Source organism: Sarcophilus harrisii, chromosome 3 (assembly GCF_902635505.1).
Source record: "Sarcophilus harrisii chromosome 3, mSarHar1.11, whole genome shotgun sequence".
Lineage (NCBI taxonomy): Eukaryota > Metazoa > Chordata > Mammalia > Dasyuromorphia > Dasyuridae > Sarcophilus > Sarcophilus harrisii.
The window spans coordinates 534,506,677-534,525,770 of record NC_045428.1 but is presented as its reverse complement, the minus strand read 5'-3'; the positions used below and the strand labels follow the sequence as shown (position 1 = coordinate 534,525,770).

The window sequence follows — 19,094 nt, the reverse complement described above, 5'->3', positions numbered from 1 at the left end:
GGGAGATGTAATGGGCTGAAGCTCGAGTTGATGCACTGAGGTCCCAAGCACGTGAGCCTAATAGAAACTGGAGCATACTCTATTAATATATGCTTGGAGAAAGAATGGCCCCTGCCCACTCTTTGTACAAGGTCTGATGTATCGTATAGGAAATGAAGTAGGGACAATTTTGGTGAGTGGGGAGAGAGGGGTGAAGAGAGAGGCAGAGAGACTGCTGGCCGGGTTTGTGTCATGGCCACTCATATTCCTATCGCCATGCTCCTTCACCTCCACAAAGAATAAAGATTGAAGATTTTCCCTTAATCTGAATTCCTCCATGAAGGCCGTGCTGTGAAGGGATGGAGATTAGCAGACTGTCCCCCTGCCCATTTGATACAAACCTGTTCTGAGGTTCTTCCAAGGTATCTTCCTCTAGGAATGGGTTGTATTCCAAATATTTGTGAATTCTTTGATTCCAACACCAGTTTAGAGGCTTAATCTGCTGTTGGTTTGAGAGAAGATCAGAGGAGGTCACAGAAAGTCCTGTCTGCTCTTTGACATCTTGGCTCCACCCCCTCTTTAAAGATTTTTAAAGGAAGGAATTCAATATTCCAGTTGCTCTATGCCTAGATGAGCTAAGATTCAGTAGCTTATATCCTCTCCTGTCTAGACTTCTTGGCTTCACTATTGATAAATCTCTACTTTCCTATTCCACTGTTTCCATTTTGATTTCTCATGCTCCATAGTTAACAAACTCTTCTTGCACCTAAACCTCTTCAACTTATACACTTTTTACTTTATTCCTTGCTTAGAAACATCTTTCCCTGGAACTCCCTGATTATATGTTTATGTGATTTTCTATGCCTTGTTGAATGGATGCAATGTGTGGGCCTTCCTCTAGCAGCCTTCACCCTGTTAGTCACATTCTTTTAAAATTCAGTCTCTCCTGTTTTTACTGCCTAGGATACATTGGACTTGAACTTATTTACATCTTCCTTAAACAATTTAGTCTCTCATTGGCTTCTCTTTCCTAATACTTTCACATAGTTATTAAAACATTTATCATTACATTACTTCCCATGTGAACACTTTTTTCAATTTAATTCAACAAACACTTATTAATCATTTCCTGATGGCAAACTGTTGAATTAGGTGCTTGAATACAGAGATGCAATATCATCCCTATCTTGAAACTTATATTCTACAATATTCTTCTACTACCAATCAACACAGAATGTCCTTGTACCTACTAAATGATTACCTTGCACACAACTTTCTTTATGCCTGAAAGTACATTGAGAAAAAGTGACCTGACAAATATCCCTTTAAAGTGACTTTGTTGAATGTTACCTTTATCAAAAATTATTTTCTATTTACAAATTATAATGGTTTTATGAATTTTTTTCTTTTATATTATTAAAAATAGAATAAGAAAAAGAAAAACAGAAAAAGGAATACAAAACAAATGAAACAAAACTAAAGAGAATATTGTCATGTGTCCAGTAGAACACCAGGGAGGATTCAAAATATGTTACAAAAAATTATAAGATCAAGAAAAAAAAATATATAAAAAACACATATATATTAATAGAAGAAATTATAATCATGAATGTCTTTTTTTCTTTACTTCCTTGTAAATTGTTTTTATTCTCTGCTGCTCATCTTTTTTACTTTATTCTTATTTTCCTCATTTCATCCTCTCTCTCACTTCTAAGGAGGCTATAATTTAAAAAAGATATGTTTATATATATATATATATATATATATATATATATTTTATATATATAACATACACATACTTTTCTATCCCTGTTGATTATTTGTTTTAATTCTGCTCCTAACTAACTTGCCTTGCTACAACTTAACATCTCCCCACTCTTGCATCCCTTCTTTGTTTTCTTCCCATACCCTTTGCATCCTGGTCTCCACATCCTTCCCCCCACCTTATTTCTTTATAAATTTTGGAGGGTGCTATATCCTTTATGGTATATATGTAGTGTTGCCTATTTAACCCATTTCTGAAATGAGTAGGTTTTCAAGCCCCCCACCCCCTTTATTGTCTCTGTATCTATTCTTCCTCTGAATTTCATTTGTATAACATGATTACTATTTTAGCTTAACTCTGCCCCAGTTTTTTCTTTTTAGCTGTCCTATTGTTGATGTCCATCTTAAACATATAGGATAAATTTCCCATATAAAAAATAAACAATTTGTTCATGTTGAATTCCTTGAAACTGATCTTTGGTATTGTCTCTTATGTTAAATTTTCTAGATTGACAGAAAATCCTGAAAATCTGCAAGTTAGTTGAATGTCCATTTTTATCATTCAATATTATGGATAATTTTGCTGGACATGACATTTTTGACCACAGACCTAGTTCTTTTCATTATTGATAGATATGATTCCAGGACCTGCTGTCTTTTATTATTGCTGCTGATTAATTCTGTACATTTCTAATCATATCTTCAGCATATTTCAGTTGTTTTTCTCTTGTTTCTTGCTATTTTTAAAATTTGATCTGGGAGTTTCAAATTTGGAAATAATGTTTTATGTGTTTTCCAATAAAATCTCATTGAAGTAATGATCAGTGGATTTTTTTCCTTTCTACTTTCTCCTCATGTTCTATTACTACATTTTCTTGGATTATTTCTCACATTATTAGTCAAGGTCCTTTTCTTAGTTACAACCTTCAGGCCATCCAATTATTCTTATATTTTTTCTTCTTGATCTGTTCTCAGGAACTGTCCTATTTCTATAAGATGTTTCATATTCTGTTCAATTTTTTCATTCTTTATAATCTCTTTTGTTATTCCTTGGTCTCTCAAGCTTCACTGGCTTACCCTTGCCCAATTCTAATTTTCAAAGAGTTATTTTTGTGTTTGATTCTCTATACCTCCTTTTTAGTTCAATGACAATTTTTCCCCTATAATCTTCTTGTTTTTTTTTTTTTTTTTTTTTTAGTTTTCTTCAATGTTTCTCATTTGATTTTAATTTATTTTTAAAGTTCTGCTAGGAATTTTCTCTAGAGTCATTTCATGTTACCCTTTGGGGAAAAGTTTTTTTTTTTTTTTTTACTTCAGTATTTTCTGAAGATGAACCCTGGCTCTTCCCTGTTCCTATAACATGTTTCTATGGTAGGGTTGCTTCTTTGCTGGTTCATTTTTAAAATAAGAGGTATTAGTGTAAACTCTTCTAATTCTAGGATGGGGAAGGTTACTCTGGCTTCCCTCACTCAACTCTCTCCTCTGATCAGGAACCCTATATCAAGAGCTCCTTTCTCCAGCAAGTGCTTGCAGCCAATGAAAGTCCCTGCCCCACCTGTCTCTGCATTTACAGTTGTCCTGATTCCTTCTCACCTAGGGTTGTATCCTCTGTCCTAGCAGAGGTAGGACAAGCAGACCTGGTGTTCCCTAACTCAACTGAAGCTCACTCAATCTTTCTGAGCTTATACACCAACTGCACAGACAGTCCAGGAGGTAAAATTTTCTGTGGTTCTACTCCAGTCAGGAAATATTTATTTTATTTACTTTATAAATGAAATATACATTTTCATTTATATTTCATTATATTTCATTTCATTTATATGTTTATTTCCTTTGGTATTGTATTATATTTAGGTTTATGAGGCACATAGTTATTCTTTGATTACCCTTAGAGTTATTTATTCCCTTCCTTTAGTAAGTACTTTAAAATTATTCAACTGAATTAATTCAGTTACTATTGATTACCAACATACCATGGAGGAGTGAATGGGTTACTTGGAATAACTGAAAATTATCATTTCTAATTAACATCTTTTATGCTTTAATTTTTAGGAAAAGTAGATGAAATGTACAAAAAGATTAATCAAGGAATATATTTTAAAATACAAAATGTAGGCAACAAGAAGAAAACATGAAAATATCGGAAATCACAACAAACTGTCATTCTCTAAGGAGCAGCTTCTCAAACTTGGAAGCCTCAAGTTATGACACTGTAACCATGAATAATCTTAGGCTTGAGAATGATGTACTGAATACTAAGGGAAATTTGTCTTTTCTTTTTTGTTAAATTTTATTTTATTTATTTTTATTATAACTTTTTATCAATATAGCCCATGCCAGGGTAATTTTTACAACATTATCCCTTGCACTCACTTTTGTTCTGACTGCTCCTCCCTCCCTTCACCCTCTCCCAGATGGCAAGCAGTCCTATACATGTTAAATATGTCACAGTGTATCCTAGATAGAATATATGTGTGCAGAACCAAACAGTTCTCTTATTGCACAGGAAGAATTGGATTCAGAAGGTAAAATAACCTGAAGAAAGACAAAATGCAAACAGTTTACATTCATTTCCCAGTGTTCTTTCTTTGGGTTTAGCTGCTTCTGTCAATCCTTTATCAATTGAAACTGAGTTATATCTTCTCTTTGTCGAAGAAATCTACTTCCATCAGAATACATTTTATACAGTATATTGTTGAGGTATATAATGATCTCCTGGTTCTGCTCATTTCACTTAGCATCAGTTCACTGGAGTCTCGCCAATCCTCTCTGTATTCATCCTGCTGGTCATTTCTTACAGAACAATAGTATTCCATAACATCTATATACCACAAGTTATTCAGCCTTTCTCCAATTGATGGGCATCCATTCATTTTCCAGCTTCTAGCCACTACAAACAGGGCTGCCACAAACATTTTGGCACATACAGGTCCTTTTCCTTCTTTAGTATCTCTTTGGGATATAAGTCCAGTAGAAACAATGCTGGATCAAAGGATATGTACAATTTGATAGCTTTTTGAGCTTAGTTCCAAATTGCTCTCCAGAATGGTTGGATGTGTTCGCAATTCCACCAACAATGTATCAGTGCCCCTGTTTTCCCACATCCCTTCCAACATTCTGCATTATCTTTCCCTGTCATTCTAGGCCAATCTGACAGGTGTATAGTGGTATCTCAGAGTTGCCTTAATTTGCATTTCTCTGATTAATAATAATTTAGAGCATCTTTTCATATGGCTAGAAATAGTATCAATTTCTTCATCTGAGAATTGTCTGTTTATGTCCTTTGACCATTTACCAATTGAGAATGGCTTGATTTCTTATAAATTAGAGTTAATTTCTCTATATATTTTGGAAAATTAGGCCTTTATAAGAACTTTTAACTGTAAAAATGTTTCCCCAGTTTATTGCTTCCTTCTAACCTTGTCTGCATTAGTTTTGTTTGTACAAAAACTTTTCAATTTGATATAATCAAAATTTTCTATTTTGTAATCAACTAATGATCTCTAGTTCTTCTTTGAGTCAGAAATTCCTTCCTCTTCCACAGGTCTGAGAGGTAAAACTATTCTATGCTCTTCCAATTTATTTATAATCTCATTCTTCATGCCTAGGTCATGAACCCATTTCTGACCTTATCTTGGTGTATGGTGTTAAGTGTGGAGTCAAAGCCTAGTTTCTGCCATACTAATTTCCAATTTTCCAGCAATTTTTGTCAAATAATGCATTCTTATCCCCAAAAACTGGGGTTTTTGGGTTTGTCAAACACTAGATTATTGACTATTTTGTCCTTTGAACATAACCTTTGGTCAAGTAGTCTCTTTCTTAGCCAATACCACATGGTTTTGGTAACCACTGCTTTATAATATAATTTTAGATATGGTACAGCTAGGCTCACCTTCATTTGATTTTTTTTCATTAATTCCTTTGAAATTTTGACTTTTTGTTTTTCATTTGAACTTTTTGTTCATATGTTATTTTTTCTAGGTCATTAAAATAGTTTTGGGACTCTGATTTGTTTAGAGCTAAATAAATAGATTAGGTAGTATTGTCATATTTATTATATTTGCTTGCCCAATACAAGAGCATTTAATATTTTTCCAATTGGTTAGATCAGACTTAATTTGTGTGGAAAGTGTTTTGTAGTTTTGCTCATAAAGTTTCTGATTTTCTAAGGGAAAATTTTCAAGACCTATAGGAAAAGAAAAGGATCATTACTTGAAATTTTTGGGAAGATGGCCACTAATATGTCTAGGATTGAGAAAAAGTTGCTGAATCTACAAAGAGAAATTCCAAGGCATGTGGCACATCAAGATGAACTTTTGCACAACAATGGAAGCACTGTTCTTCATGAAAATCAGTGAGAAATCTATTAGTAAAAATTGAAATGGAGAAAACATTCTGTCCATGGAAAATTATTCTGAGCAGATAAATATACTGCCCTTATCTCACTTGGTATAACAAGCATCCCAAGAAGCAAAGAAAAGGAAATCTGTATCAATAAGCAACAGAGAAATTCTGTGAAACAGAAAGCTATGGGTATGGAAAGGATAAACAATTTCCATTTGAAAATTCAGTGGCTTTGTATTCAAAAATTCCCTTGTGTCAAAAATAAAAATATTCAATCTTTAGAAAGTATTTTCTTGACTTGTCCCAAATCCATGAAGATAAGAAACTAGAAAGTAAAGAGAAAATATAACAATGGTGTGAAAAGGTTAAATTGTAAATCAGAACTGAATATTCATCAAAAATTACCCACTGCAAATAACTCCTACATATATGATGAGTACAGGAAATGTTTCCATTATAGGGAAAGTCTACTTCTTCATTTCAGAGTCCACACAGGAGAGAAACCATACATATGTAATAAGTGTGAGAGGAGTTTCAGTCAAAAGGTAAATCTACATACTCATCAGAAAGTCCATACAGGAGAGAAACCATATATGTGTGATGGGTGTAGCAAAAGCCTCAAGAATAAGAGAAGTTTATATATTTATCACAGAGTGCACACAGGAGAGAAACCATACCTTATGTGATAAATGTGGAAGATTTTCACTTCTAATGCAAATCTAGTTAGTCATCACAGATTCCATGCAGTATAGAACTCCTACATATGTGATGTGTATAGGAAGAGTTTCCAATACCATACAAATTGTTATGTTCATCAGATGGTCCCCAAAGAAGAGAAACCATCTGCAGGGCATTAATGTGGAAAGAATACTTCCAAATATATCAGCATTTGATGTTTATGAGAAAGTTCATAACATAGGACAGAATCTGCATACATGTGAAGGCTGAGGGAAACGATTTTGTTCAAAGGATTCTTTTTGCATTAATAGGAGAGGTCACACAGGACAGAGACTTATATGTGATGAATGTGGAAAGGGATTGTATTAAAAATAAGTTCTTAATGATCATCTTAGACTCCACATGGAGAGAAGCTATATTTATTTATGTGATATTGTGGGAAAGGATTCAATCATAAGGCAAAGTTTCATATTCGTCAGAGATCCCATGTAGAAATAAATGTATTATCCAATTACTATCTTAACTTCAAAAAGTCTTGCAATTTCCTTCAATGCATATCATATATTTAGTCTTTCCTTGAGTTAATACTATTCTATGAAACAACATATAATGGACTGAATTCATTGCCCCAAATTGTCAGTCATCTTTTATGTGTCCCTTTATTCAAATTCATCTTTTATTCCATTGTAGAATGAAAATTCTTTTTCTAAATAATCACACTGCTTTTAGGAATAAATGAAAATTTGTTTGCTACACTTGTGTATTCATCTATCGTATGGCAATTTGTTTCTCTTCTGTAAGCCCTCCCCATTAGGAAATAAAACTTTTCATAGATTTCTTTAATATCAGAGATACCTCAACTTCCAGTTTAATTAAGGTATAAAAGTTGCCTATGAGTGCAATGTTTCAGTTTGCTTCCACTAATAGTTGCCAGGAGAAGAGGTTCATTTAAGTTTTTGAAGGAGAGGGACAAAGAGAAGGATAGATAAAGGTAATACTATAAATGACAGAGAAAAGAAGTGAGGATTTAGGAAATACAAATGATCACAAGACTGGCAAAGAAACATAAGGCAGTCATTAGGGACAGATTTTTCCAGACAAGTTCTGGGGTTCTATAACACCTTAATTGAAATAGGTAATTTAGAGATTTACCAAAGTTTCATCTTTCAAAAGGGAAGATTTCTCAATGAAATTTTTAGTTCTATCATTCATTCTACAACTATAAATAACAAGACTTAGAGAAATTTCATGGAAGTGACCTTTTTCTCTTAGAAGTTACTACAGAGGAATAGAAACTAAGGCATCCATTCTGCAGGTCTGGTTGGAGCTTTAGCAACTACTGTCAAGTGGCTAGTATCTAATAAATATGAATGGATGGTAGAGGGAGACAGAATAGGGAAATGATGGAAGGGAGAAAAGCACATAGAGTTACTTCAATTGGAAGTTGAAAATACTAGGGAATTCTGGGTTTGTGATCAAGTAGAGAAGGGCCTGAAGGCAGAATTTGGGGGTTCCATTTTTATAGGAATTTTTAATAATAAAATTTTATTTTCATAATACATGAAAAGATAATTTTCAACATTCACTCTTGTAAAATGTTGTTCCAATTTTTTTCTCCCTTCCTCCACCTTCTCCCCTAGACAGCAAGTAGTCCAAAGTATTTTTAACATGTACAATTCTTTGATACATACTTCCACAATTATTAAGCTGCTGAAGAAAAATCAAACTAAAAGGGAAAAAATGAGGGGGAAAAAAGCAAACAGCAATTTTTAAAAGGGTGAAAAAAAGGTTGTGATTCACATCCAGTCCTCTTTCTGGATGCTGATGACTCTCTAGGATTTTAAGGGGATATTAATAACTGTGATGATGGTACAGTAGAAGGAGAACATACTTTTATGAAGGATAAAAATGAAGTGAAGTGGTTGGAGGAGTTAAAAGAGAAAGAGTATTTGGAGTCAGAAGTTTTGTATCTGAATCCTGTTTTTTTTCATCTAATATTTTGGGCAAATTACATTGCTTTTCTTGAATCTGACTTTGCTAATATGTAAAAGGTGGACTGAATTCAATCATTTTTGAGGTCCATGAAAAACCTGGTAGTCACAAGACTAATAAGTGTCTTAGTAGGGTATTAATCCAAGTTCCGGATACTCAGTGATCTTTCTCTAGTGCCAAGTGCCTCTTCTTCTACAAGTGGCTCAAATGTGAGATTCAGGAACATCAGGTAAAGGAAGAAAGGGCCATGGTTTCCCTTTTATGGTCCTAACAACCATAGTCTATTCTCCTTAAGACTAATTTAGAGTGATGCTACTGTTCTAAACCCAGTTGTCATCAAACTTGGTATTATCCCTATTAGAATATTATCATCCCTTCCCCTTGCTACTGTTGCCCATTGTGGTTTCCAGATATTCCCAGCTGGCTATATGAAATTAAATGTGAATTTTTGAGAGTTTTCTGAAAGCTGTAGATGAGAAACAAAGGTCATCAGATGACTAGAAAAAATTTGAAACTCAGAAATGCATAAAATAAATGTAAAATATTATATAATATCAATGCAAATTTTTTAGTGAGTTATTATAAACAACCCATAAAGGAAAAATATTTCTTCTCTGTTTCACAGGGAGGACCAAAAATTTTACATGGATTTCCCTGATCATGTGGATACCATACCTCTAATCCTCCACAATTTAAAAGGCATAACTATATTTAGTTGTGAACTCATAGCTCGATTGTGCAGTGGGCTCATTGCAGATGCCTCCCTTATCTCTGAAGTACAAAAAATAGATTCCCTCTAACTGCCATGTTGGTTGAGATGTCATCCATAATTTTTAATGATTGTTTCAATTGTATGCAACTCGTTATACCCCATTTAGAGCTTTTCTAAGCAAAGATAATAAAGTTGCGAATCTTCAGCTATTTTACAAATAGAAGAATGATGCAAAAAAAAAAAAGTTAAGTGATCTGATCTGCCCAGGGATGTGAATCTAATAGTATCCAAAGGCAGACTTGAACTCATATTATCCTGATACCATTTCCTGATATCCTGGAATCAGGATAGTCACAATATCCCTTGTTGCTATAAGCTGCTCCATCATCTTTAACACTCATATTCATTTGACTTTGCAGAATCATAGAATCTAGAATAGAATAGAATCAGAAGGAATCTAGTGCAATTTGAATGAAATTATGAATTCCTCTGGCCCATTTCTAATAGGAACACATATAACCATTTCTTGAAATCTAAGATTTTGTGGAGGGAAAATCTTAAAATGAACTATTCCAATTTTCTCACTCCCAGATGAAAACAAGGCTGAGTCTGATGAAGTGAAGGTCACAGAGATAGTATATTTCAGAATTGGTATTTGAATTTTGTCTAACTCAGTGATCCTTCCATTAAACAAGGTTTTGCTCTGGGGTGATCAAATAAATATTGTCTTCCCAGGAATCTTTTAAAATTCCTTTTCAAAGAGGATTCAAATGACTAATCCATAACAATTTTGTATGATAGATTTTATTAGACAATGAAGCTGATAATAGAAAGATAGTAAGAGCTATTCTAATTACTTGCAAAATGAAAAAATCTTTGCCCTTACAAACTAAACATAATGGGGTTGGTCTTTCTTTCTTACTTTACTCCCTGGGACACCTGCAAGGGAATAAATGTTGAATTAGATACAGGGACAATGAAGAATAAGTTCTCTGACACCAGGTCTGTTGTTTTGCTATTTCTCATGCTTTTGGGATGCCATATAAAGTGATTGATGCTGGGAGTATGAAAAGTCAGTTTTGGAGTTTGGAGCAAACTTTCCTAACTAGGCTTTGTTAGAGCAAAACCAGGTCATTTTAATTTCGAAGCAAAAATATTAGCAGTTTTCTTCCTACCTCCAGTCCCCCAAATGAAACAAAGCAAGATAGCATGGTGTGATAGATATAATATTAACCTTAGAAAACTTGTATTTAGTTCCTGTCTTTGAAATGAACTAAATAAAACTGACCATGCAAATATAATCTATAAGCGTTCCTGGAACCTCTCTAAGCTATTGAGAGGCAAGAGATGAGGGAGGAGGAACCTGGTATAAAGAGAGGGAATTACATGAGTGGAGGACAGTGATTTTAATTATACAATTATCAAGATTAGTATACAATTATCTCTAAGGTTCAGTTTAATTGACTCTATCAAGAAAGGAACATCTTCTGGGGTATAACTCTTATGAAAGAGAAGAATACTGATAAGTTCCTATAACTTCTTAGCTCTGACAACTCTTCTTTCTAGCATTCTCATTTATCCTTCTTTGTTGTACAATGACAAATCTTCTTTTATTCATCATAGTGCTTAATTGTTCAGTGGTATTTCTGTTCTTTTTCTTTCTGACTTTCCTTTCTAACTTTATCAAACACAATTCTAGACTCTCTTTTTTACACGGTTTTGGGAATAATTGGTACATTTTCAAGTAGAAAATTATACAAAGAACTTTAATGATAATAAGGAGTGAGAACTCCAAGATCCTGCTTCTATTGAATGATCTTGAGCAACTCACTTAACCCCTCTTTCCCTCAGTTTCCTCATATGTCAAATGATATTTGCTCTAACCCACTTCACCAAGATCAACTGACATAATGGAAGAGAGAATGTTTTGGAAAACATAAAAATCATATATAAGTAAGGAGTTAAATTTTTAAGGATAAATCTAGACTTCCATGTGACTGGGACTTGTGATATAGTTATATTTTCTTTCTTTTCCAGGGAATTGAGAATGGGAGATAGGATTATGAAGCCATTGATCTCCATGGTTCATGTGGCCAGCTCCATGGCCAGCTCCAGTGGCAGTAATGTACTGTCCTCCACTTCTAACTCACAGGCATTCCTGGCTATGAGGAGACTCACTGCTGAATTTTCACTCCCTTATTTCTCTTTTATTGATTGGGATAATTGGTAATAGCACTATCCTTTACATCATTAGGATTGACCCAGGCCTCCATGAGCCCATATACTACTTTCTCACCATGCTGTCTCTTACTGACATGGATATGTCTTTTCCCACTATGTTCAGGATCTTCTGGTTCAATGCCAATGAGATCACCTTTGATGTCTGTGTGATCTAAATGTTTTTCATTCACTGTCTATCTAGACTCATCTGTGCTCCTGACAATGGGCTATGACCTCTATGTAGCAATCTGCAATCTTCTGAGGTATGCTACCATCCTCATCCCATGGCGCATTATTCACACAGGCTGGAATTTTACTCCCTAGAAGCACTTTGCTCATACCATCCTCACTCATTCGTTTTTTTGTGGTATCCCTTCTGTGACTAATGATCTTTGCTACTCATTCTGACTTCAGCAGGATATGATTAGGTTGGCTTCTGCTGATACCACCTTCAATGTCATGTATGGTCTGGCTTTGATCATATTAATCTGAGATGTGGACTCCTAAGAATCATCATGTCCTGCCTCTTTATCCTCCATTCTATGCTGAGAATTGCGTCTTGAGAGGAAGACCTGAACTTAAATGTGACTTAAGACATGGGCAGGGAAAACAAAGGCAATTCTCTATCTATGCATTTGCTATATTAATCACTTGGATATATCCAATATGGACTTTTAAGGACATAGATATTGATAGCTTTCTCTGGATTCTTGCCCACCTCTCTCAAAATGAAACGTTGATTTTCTGCCTAAACTGCCTAAAGGGAAATGGGAAACGAGGATATGAGACTGACTGTGAAAATTAATTATGTGTCCTAATCAAATTATTTTCTTATATACACATTTTAAATGCCTTAGTTAGCATAGAAAAATTCATTGTGCTTAACTACTTCTTTAATAAAATATGGGGAATCATGAGGAGTGTCAAATATTCAACAATATAGCTAAAAATTGACAGAATGTGAATGACAAGCATTTCTGGATATAGAACTCAGTGTACAATGGTGAAGGCAAAGTTACAGGTGATTGAGAAATACCAGTCCCAATGGTGATATTGAGCTTATTTCCTTCTGAGAGTAGTACTGTGAATATATTATGTTTTATAGATCTGTTTATTTGTTCTTATGAAATTTGGAGTTCAGTATGTGTTTTAGGTACTTATTAGAGATAGCTAGATTGTTCAGATTTGAGGCAGCTAAATTGGAGTTAAGAAGACCTGAACTTAAATGTGACTTTAGACATGGTCAGGGAAAACAAAGGCAATTCTCTATCTATGCATTTGCTATATTAATCACTTGGATGTATCCAATATGGAACTTTTCCCGGACTATGTATATTTTTTACAAGAATTTTTTAAGAAACAATCTCTTTGATCATTTCTAACAATTCTAATATTAACAAAATAATATATCATGCTTTGTGCCACCAGTCCTCAATTTACTTACTTTGTAGTTTTTTGCCAGTACAAAAAACAATTACTATAAATATTTTTTATACAGATGTATTCTCTCTTCTTGCCCAAGTAGAGACTTTTCATGTAAGTTACTCAGGGAAGTTTTGACTTTGTCTTTTCCTATCCATGCAGAAAAATCTATTAAGTACAGTGCCATAGGATTTATTCTATGTCTATTGGTGTGAGAGTTATATTTACTTGTTATACTTAAAAGCCAGAGAAAACAGAGAGGCTCACAAACAAAACATCTCTGAAATACTAGATTATTCGTTTATTTCTATATCCCAGATACCTAAGGATTGTGAACTAAGAAATTATCAATAACTATCAACCCATATTCTTTTCAACCTATGTAATATAAATACAAATCAAGGGAGTCATTAATAAGTATATTAGTCAAGAATAAACAGACCTTTGTAAATAATATTCAGCAGTGGAACATATATATTCATCATTTCATAATTAAATGAAAGAATTAGAGAATATAAGATCTCACTGTGCTAATTTTTTTGTTGTGAAAATATATGTCTACATAACAAAATGCCATTTTACAAGTTCTTTTACAATATTATATAAACCATTTATAAATAAAAATCTTTCAATAGTTCTTAAAAGGTGTAACAACATCCTGATCAATGAATCTCTGCCCACAGATATCAATGACAACATAAAAGGAAGAGACATGTCAAATTATGTTATCAACATAAAATACTGCTATGGTGGAGAATGTAAACAAAGGCAAAAAAAATTAATGAATTTAAATCATTTTTTTATTTAATTTAATTTAAATGAATTTTAAAGAAGTTCATGGAATTAACTAAGTACAATTAGGTAAGCTGGAGATAAAAACAATAGATGGAACAGTAAAGTTAAGTGAGATAAGGAATAGGTTTTTGTGGGCAGTGGGAGTTTAGTGAGGACGCAAGAAGGTGGAAATGAGGAGGTAAGTAATTTGAAAAATTGTGAATAGTCAGGGAAATTTATGGAGTAAGAAGATAAAATGGATTATGTAATGAACAGCAAGGAGACATACCATTGGACTCAGTCATTGTGGGGAATAAGTGGCAAGAAGAAAGCAAAAGTAGAAAGGATCCACATACAAGTTGGAGAAGAACTTTTTGTAAGTGATCCAATCTTCCAGATGCTGTTTTGGGGAATGGTACAATGTTGATTGCATCAATCGCTAGAACATTGCAGAGGCTGTGAGAAGAAATAAATAGTAACTCAAAGAAACTTGATCTATTCATTCACACAATAAATGCCAAGTGGTTAAAGAATGTTCTTTCCCACAATATGACAATATTTGAATTAAAAAAAACCTTATAGAACTTATCTATCAGTAACTACATCTGTTATGGACATTACAGATGGAAAATGAGTTGGGCCCAGATTGCAGGAACAAAAGGAGCATAGATTGGATTGCCTTTAGACAACAAACTCCTTCAATGACTTCAAACTTTTCATGAAAATAAAGACCCATCTTTTTAATACCAACATTCTGCCATATGGCAGGAAGACATGGAATCCAACAGTTTGTGAAGAATAAAAAATGTATATCATTCAGAACACAATGGAAAATCACATGTTGAACGTGAGCAGGGTGCAATCTATATCAAGTGAAGATTTCTGAGGAAGAGGAGTAAAAGTTGCCATAATGTAATGCTTGATAGATAAAGAAGTTGTTCACATGGAAGGGCAATGGATGACCAATAAAATATCCAGAAAGTTTCAATAGTAACCTTGTAGTATCAAAAAAAAAATATAAGCAAGAACCCCTGAAAAATGGGTGCATGTATATGAGAAGACTTGTATAAGAGTCACACAGAATACGCAAATAGAGTTGTGTCCTGTCTTTCTAGAGATAATTTCTAATTCGTTGAAATTTCAGATCAATCTGAGATTATTGAGTATACCTACCTCACACTATATCTTTTAACTTAGTAGAACTTTAATAAATATTTACAAAATGAGATGTTTATCCTTTGTTCATCTCTATATGATCTATTCCTACTTATTTTTTATGAATCATAGTGTTTCCCATACTTTTGGTTTGGGCAGAAGAGTTCCATTACTCTATCACGGATCTGTTTTGTTTTCACACCATAGATTAAAGGGTTTACTGTAGGAGGTACCAAAAGGTACACGCTAGCAAAGATGATGTGAATGGATGGAGGCACTTTCTTGCCAATACGATGAGTGAGGAAGCTAAAAAGGGCAGGTATGTAGGAGACCAAAATTGTGGAAACATGTGCAGCACATGTGCCCAGGGCTTTCGTGCGGGCATCCTTAGAGGACAACCTGAAGACTGCCTGGAGGATTTTGATGTAGGATATGGTTATAAGTGTTAGGTCTAGTATCATAACAGAAAGTGCAACACAGATGCCATATGCTCGGTTGATGAGGGTGTTGGCACATGCCAATTTAACTATGGCCATGTGCTCACAATAGGCATGTTTAATGATGTACTTAGTGCAGTAGGGTAGTCTTAATATGAGAAGTGGACAAGGAAGGACCATGATAATGGCCCTGGCAGCCCCAGCCAATCCCATCCTAATGACCAAAGGGTTGGTCAGAATAGTGGTATAGTGTAGTGGGTGGCAGATTGCCACATATCGGTCAAAGGCCATGGAGACCAATAAGGCAGACTCGATGATGCAGAAAGTATGGATAAAGTACATCTGTGCCAGGCACTCATCAAATGCAATAAGGTGAGTATCCAGCCAAAAGATGCTGAGCATCTTGGGGGCTGTGGCAGAAGCAATGGCCACATCATTGAGACCCAGCATACAGAGAAAGTAAAACATGGGCTGATGAAGAGTAGGCTCCAGCTTGACAGTGAGGATGATGAGGGCATTCCCCAGGAGAGTCATAATATACAGGAGGAACACGGGAATACTCAGCCAGTAGTGAAAGGCCTCTAGGCCAGGAATCCCCACCAGGAAAAAAGCTGAGAAGCTGCGTTCTGTGGTGTTTTTTATCATGATGAGACTTCAGGGACAGCATGCTCAGGTTCTAAGTGTCTGGTCCGGGTTCAAAACTACACAAAAGGATGGAGAATAACACAAACAGACACATAGGTGAACAAAATATTAGAGCCTGTTGTACTAGAATCAATGTCCTTGAAACCTGAGAAAATAGTTACTAGTTACTATACTTTTCAGAGCCCCATGATGAGAGAAACCCTCAGTACTTCTAATCCTAAGAATGAAGGTGAAGATGAAACTGATAAAGATTAATCATCCTTGAAATAAAGGCAACAGAAAAGCTGTATTTCACAAATTCCTCCTTATGTGTAGTTTTTCAACATATCTTTTTCAGTGTATGATTATTTCATTTGCTGCTTTAATTTCCACTTCATGTTCAGTGGCAAATGAAACAGTATTAGAGAAAGAAACATTGGCCCCACAGAACAATAGGATACAATGCAAATTGACTGCTTCTTCCTCTACAGCTAAAGGATCCCAGCTAAAGGGATGGCAAGATGCTCAGAAGTAGTAGTCCAACTCCTTCACTTTACAAATGACAACACTGAGATTGGATGTTCTAGTTACACAGAAAATAAAGATTATAACTAATATCTGAGCCCAGAATCTTTGATTTTAGCTTTATTCAAATTTTTATATTGATGTACTGCACAAAGAATTATCAAGGTGAATTATTTCCAATGGTTTTTCCAAGATATTATGTCATTATCTTCTTTACGTATCAAGCTGTTGTTTTCCTTAATCCCCTTATTCTTTCCTTTTCCATATGCACATAGTTATACCTATGCATATGCACATATATATATGACATGTGTATATATATGCACACACACACACATATATATAGGTGCATGTCTGATTTCATGAAACATATAGTTCATTTATATGTGATATGGTTCCCCTTGCCTCTCAGTGAACTGTAAGCTGCTTCTGGATATTGACTGTTTTTCTTTTCATCCCAGCACCTATCACCAAATATTCTATGTAAATACAGTGTTAACAAACAGACTTGTGATTCTATTGGTATAGAAAGCTTCCAAATAAGGAAACTCCTTCCATCAATTCTTTGCAATTTCTAATCTTAGAGACTGACTTGCCCAGAGTTACCACTGTTAGCATGTAGCACAAGAGTGAATTGAGCCCAGGTCGTGCTGCTTTGTGACCTACTCCCTAATCATTATATTATGCTGCCTTTCACATAACAGGTGCTTAATAAATGCTTCTTGAATTGGACTGGAATATCTAGGGACTTTTAGAGCATGTGTCAACATTTGGTCAGAAGAAAGATCAATCATATTTCAACAATCTTTAATGTTCACAACTATGCACAGGGATGGAGATCATACACACATACCCAATGATACCATGTTAGGACAGAGAATTCTTTGCAGAGAGAGGGAATTAGAAAAGCAGAGGGAAAATATAATTGATGGTAGAGCAACTGTTATACAAAGATGAAAAATGGTGGCTCACTGCAAGAAATAGCATGAAAAGCAGACACAAGAATCTTAAATGCCCAACTTTTTAGAATTAATGAATGCAAAAGCATTGTAACCAGTGTAATGAGCAAATTTACTTATGTAGCTGAGCAGGATTGCAAAACCATAGCCCAGAGGAGAGGGAGGCTTACTTCAGGTGCATTAAGGTAAGAGATTGTAGCAGCCCTAAGAATAGTCTAATAGCTGTTCCTTTTGAGGATGGGTTGGGAAAGAAAGTGGAAAAAGGAAGCATAGAAGTTCATTCCACCATGGCCTCAATTATGATAGGATAGTATAAATTATCCCTTGAAAGTCAAGTCTTTACACTAAAAACATGCTTCAGTAATGGTACCTTGGGATCATGGTCAAATAGTTGTTCTCTACAATTATGAAATAACTTGTTGATCTCTATGCAGAGGATATATCCTTTACTGGCTCTACAATTGTCTGTTTCAAATTCCCTTTGATCCTATGCTAATTAGCTTAGGTGTATATCTTACCTTTCCAGCCCCAAGATTATAAATAGATCCCAGAGTTCAGAACTGAGGTTTATAATGAGGAAAGTGAGTCTCTACAAAGAAGGTAAATATGTTAATTAGCCCAGGACAGAGAAATTTTCAAAATATTTCAGCCCAAATTAGTTAAAACTTAAAATGCTAACTTAAATAGCTAGAAAAAAGACCAAATTAAAAAACCCCAATCAAATACTAAACTTGAAATTCAAAAATTAAAAGGAGAAATTAATAATATTGAAAGTAAAAAACAATTGAACTAATAAATAAAACTAAGAGTTGGTTTTATGAAAAAACCAATAAAATAGATAAACTTCTAGTAAATCTGATTAGGAAAAGGAGAGAGGAAAATCAAATTATTAGTATTAAAAATGAAAAGGGAGAACTTTTCACCAAATGAAGAGAAAATTAGAGAAATAAGAAGTTACTTTGCCCAACTTTATGACAATAAATTTGATAATCTAAGTGAAATAGATGACTACCTCCAAAAGTATAGCCTTCCCAGATTAACAGAGGAGGAAATAAATTGCTTAAATAGTCTCATTTCAGAAAAAGAAATAGAACAAACTACTAATCAACTCCCTAAGAAAAAATCCCCAGGACTAGAAGAATTTATATGAGAATTATACCAAACATTTAAAGAACAATTAGTCCCAGTTGTATATAAACTATTTGAAAAAATAGGGAATGAAAGAGTCCAACCAAATTCCTTTTATGACACATAGTACTGATACCTAAACCAGGTAGGTTGAAAACAGAGAAAGAAAATTATAGACCAATCTCCCAAGTGAATATTGATGCTAAAATCTTAAATAAGATATTAGCAAAAAGACTACAGAAAATCATTCCAGGATAATACACCATGATCAACTAAAATTTATACCAGGAATGCAGGGTTGGTTCAATATTAGGAAAACTATCAGTATAATTGGCCATATTAATAACCAAATTAAAAAAACCATATAATCATCTTAATAGA

General features: G+C 34.2%; 1 protein-coding gene across 1 annotated transcript; it reads right to left on the bottom strand.

Moving 5' to 3' along the window:
- Nucleotides 1-15,159: 15,159 nt before the first annotated feature.
- On the bottom strand, nucleotides 15,160-16,122 carry LOC116422614 (putative olfactory receptor 52P1). Its single transcript, XM_031961480.1, has one exon. It carries the CDS (start codon nucleotides 16,120-16,122, stop codon nucleotides 15,160-15,162), a length of 963 nt encoding a protein of 320 aa, XP_031817340.1.
- Between the last annotated feature and the right edge of the window lie 2,972 nt (nucleotides 16,123-19,094).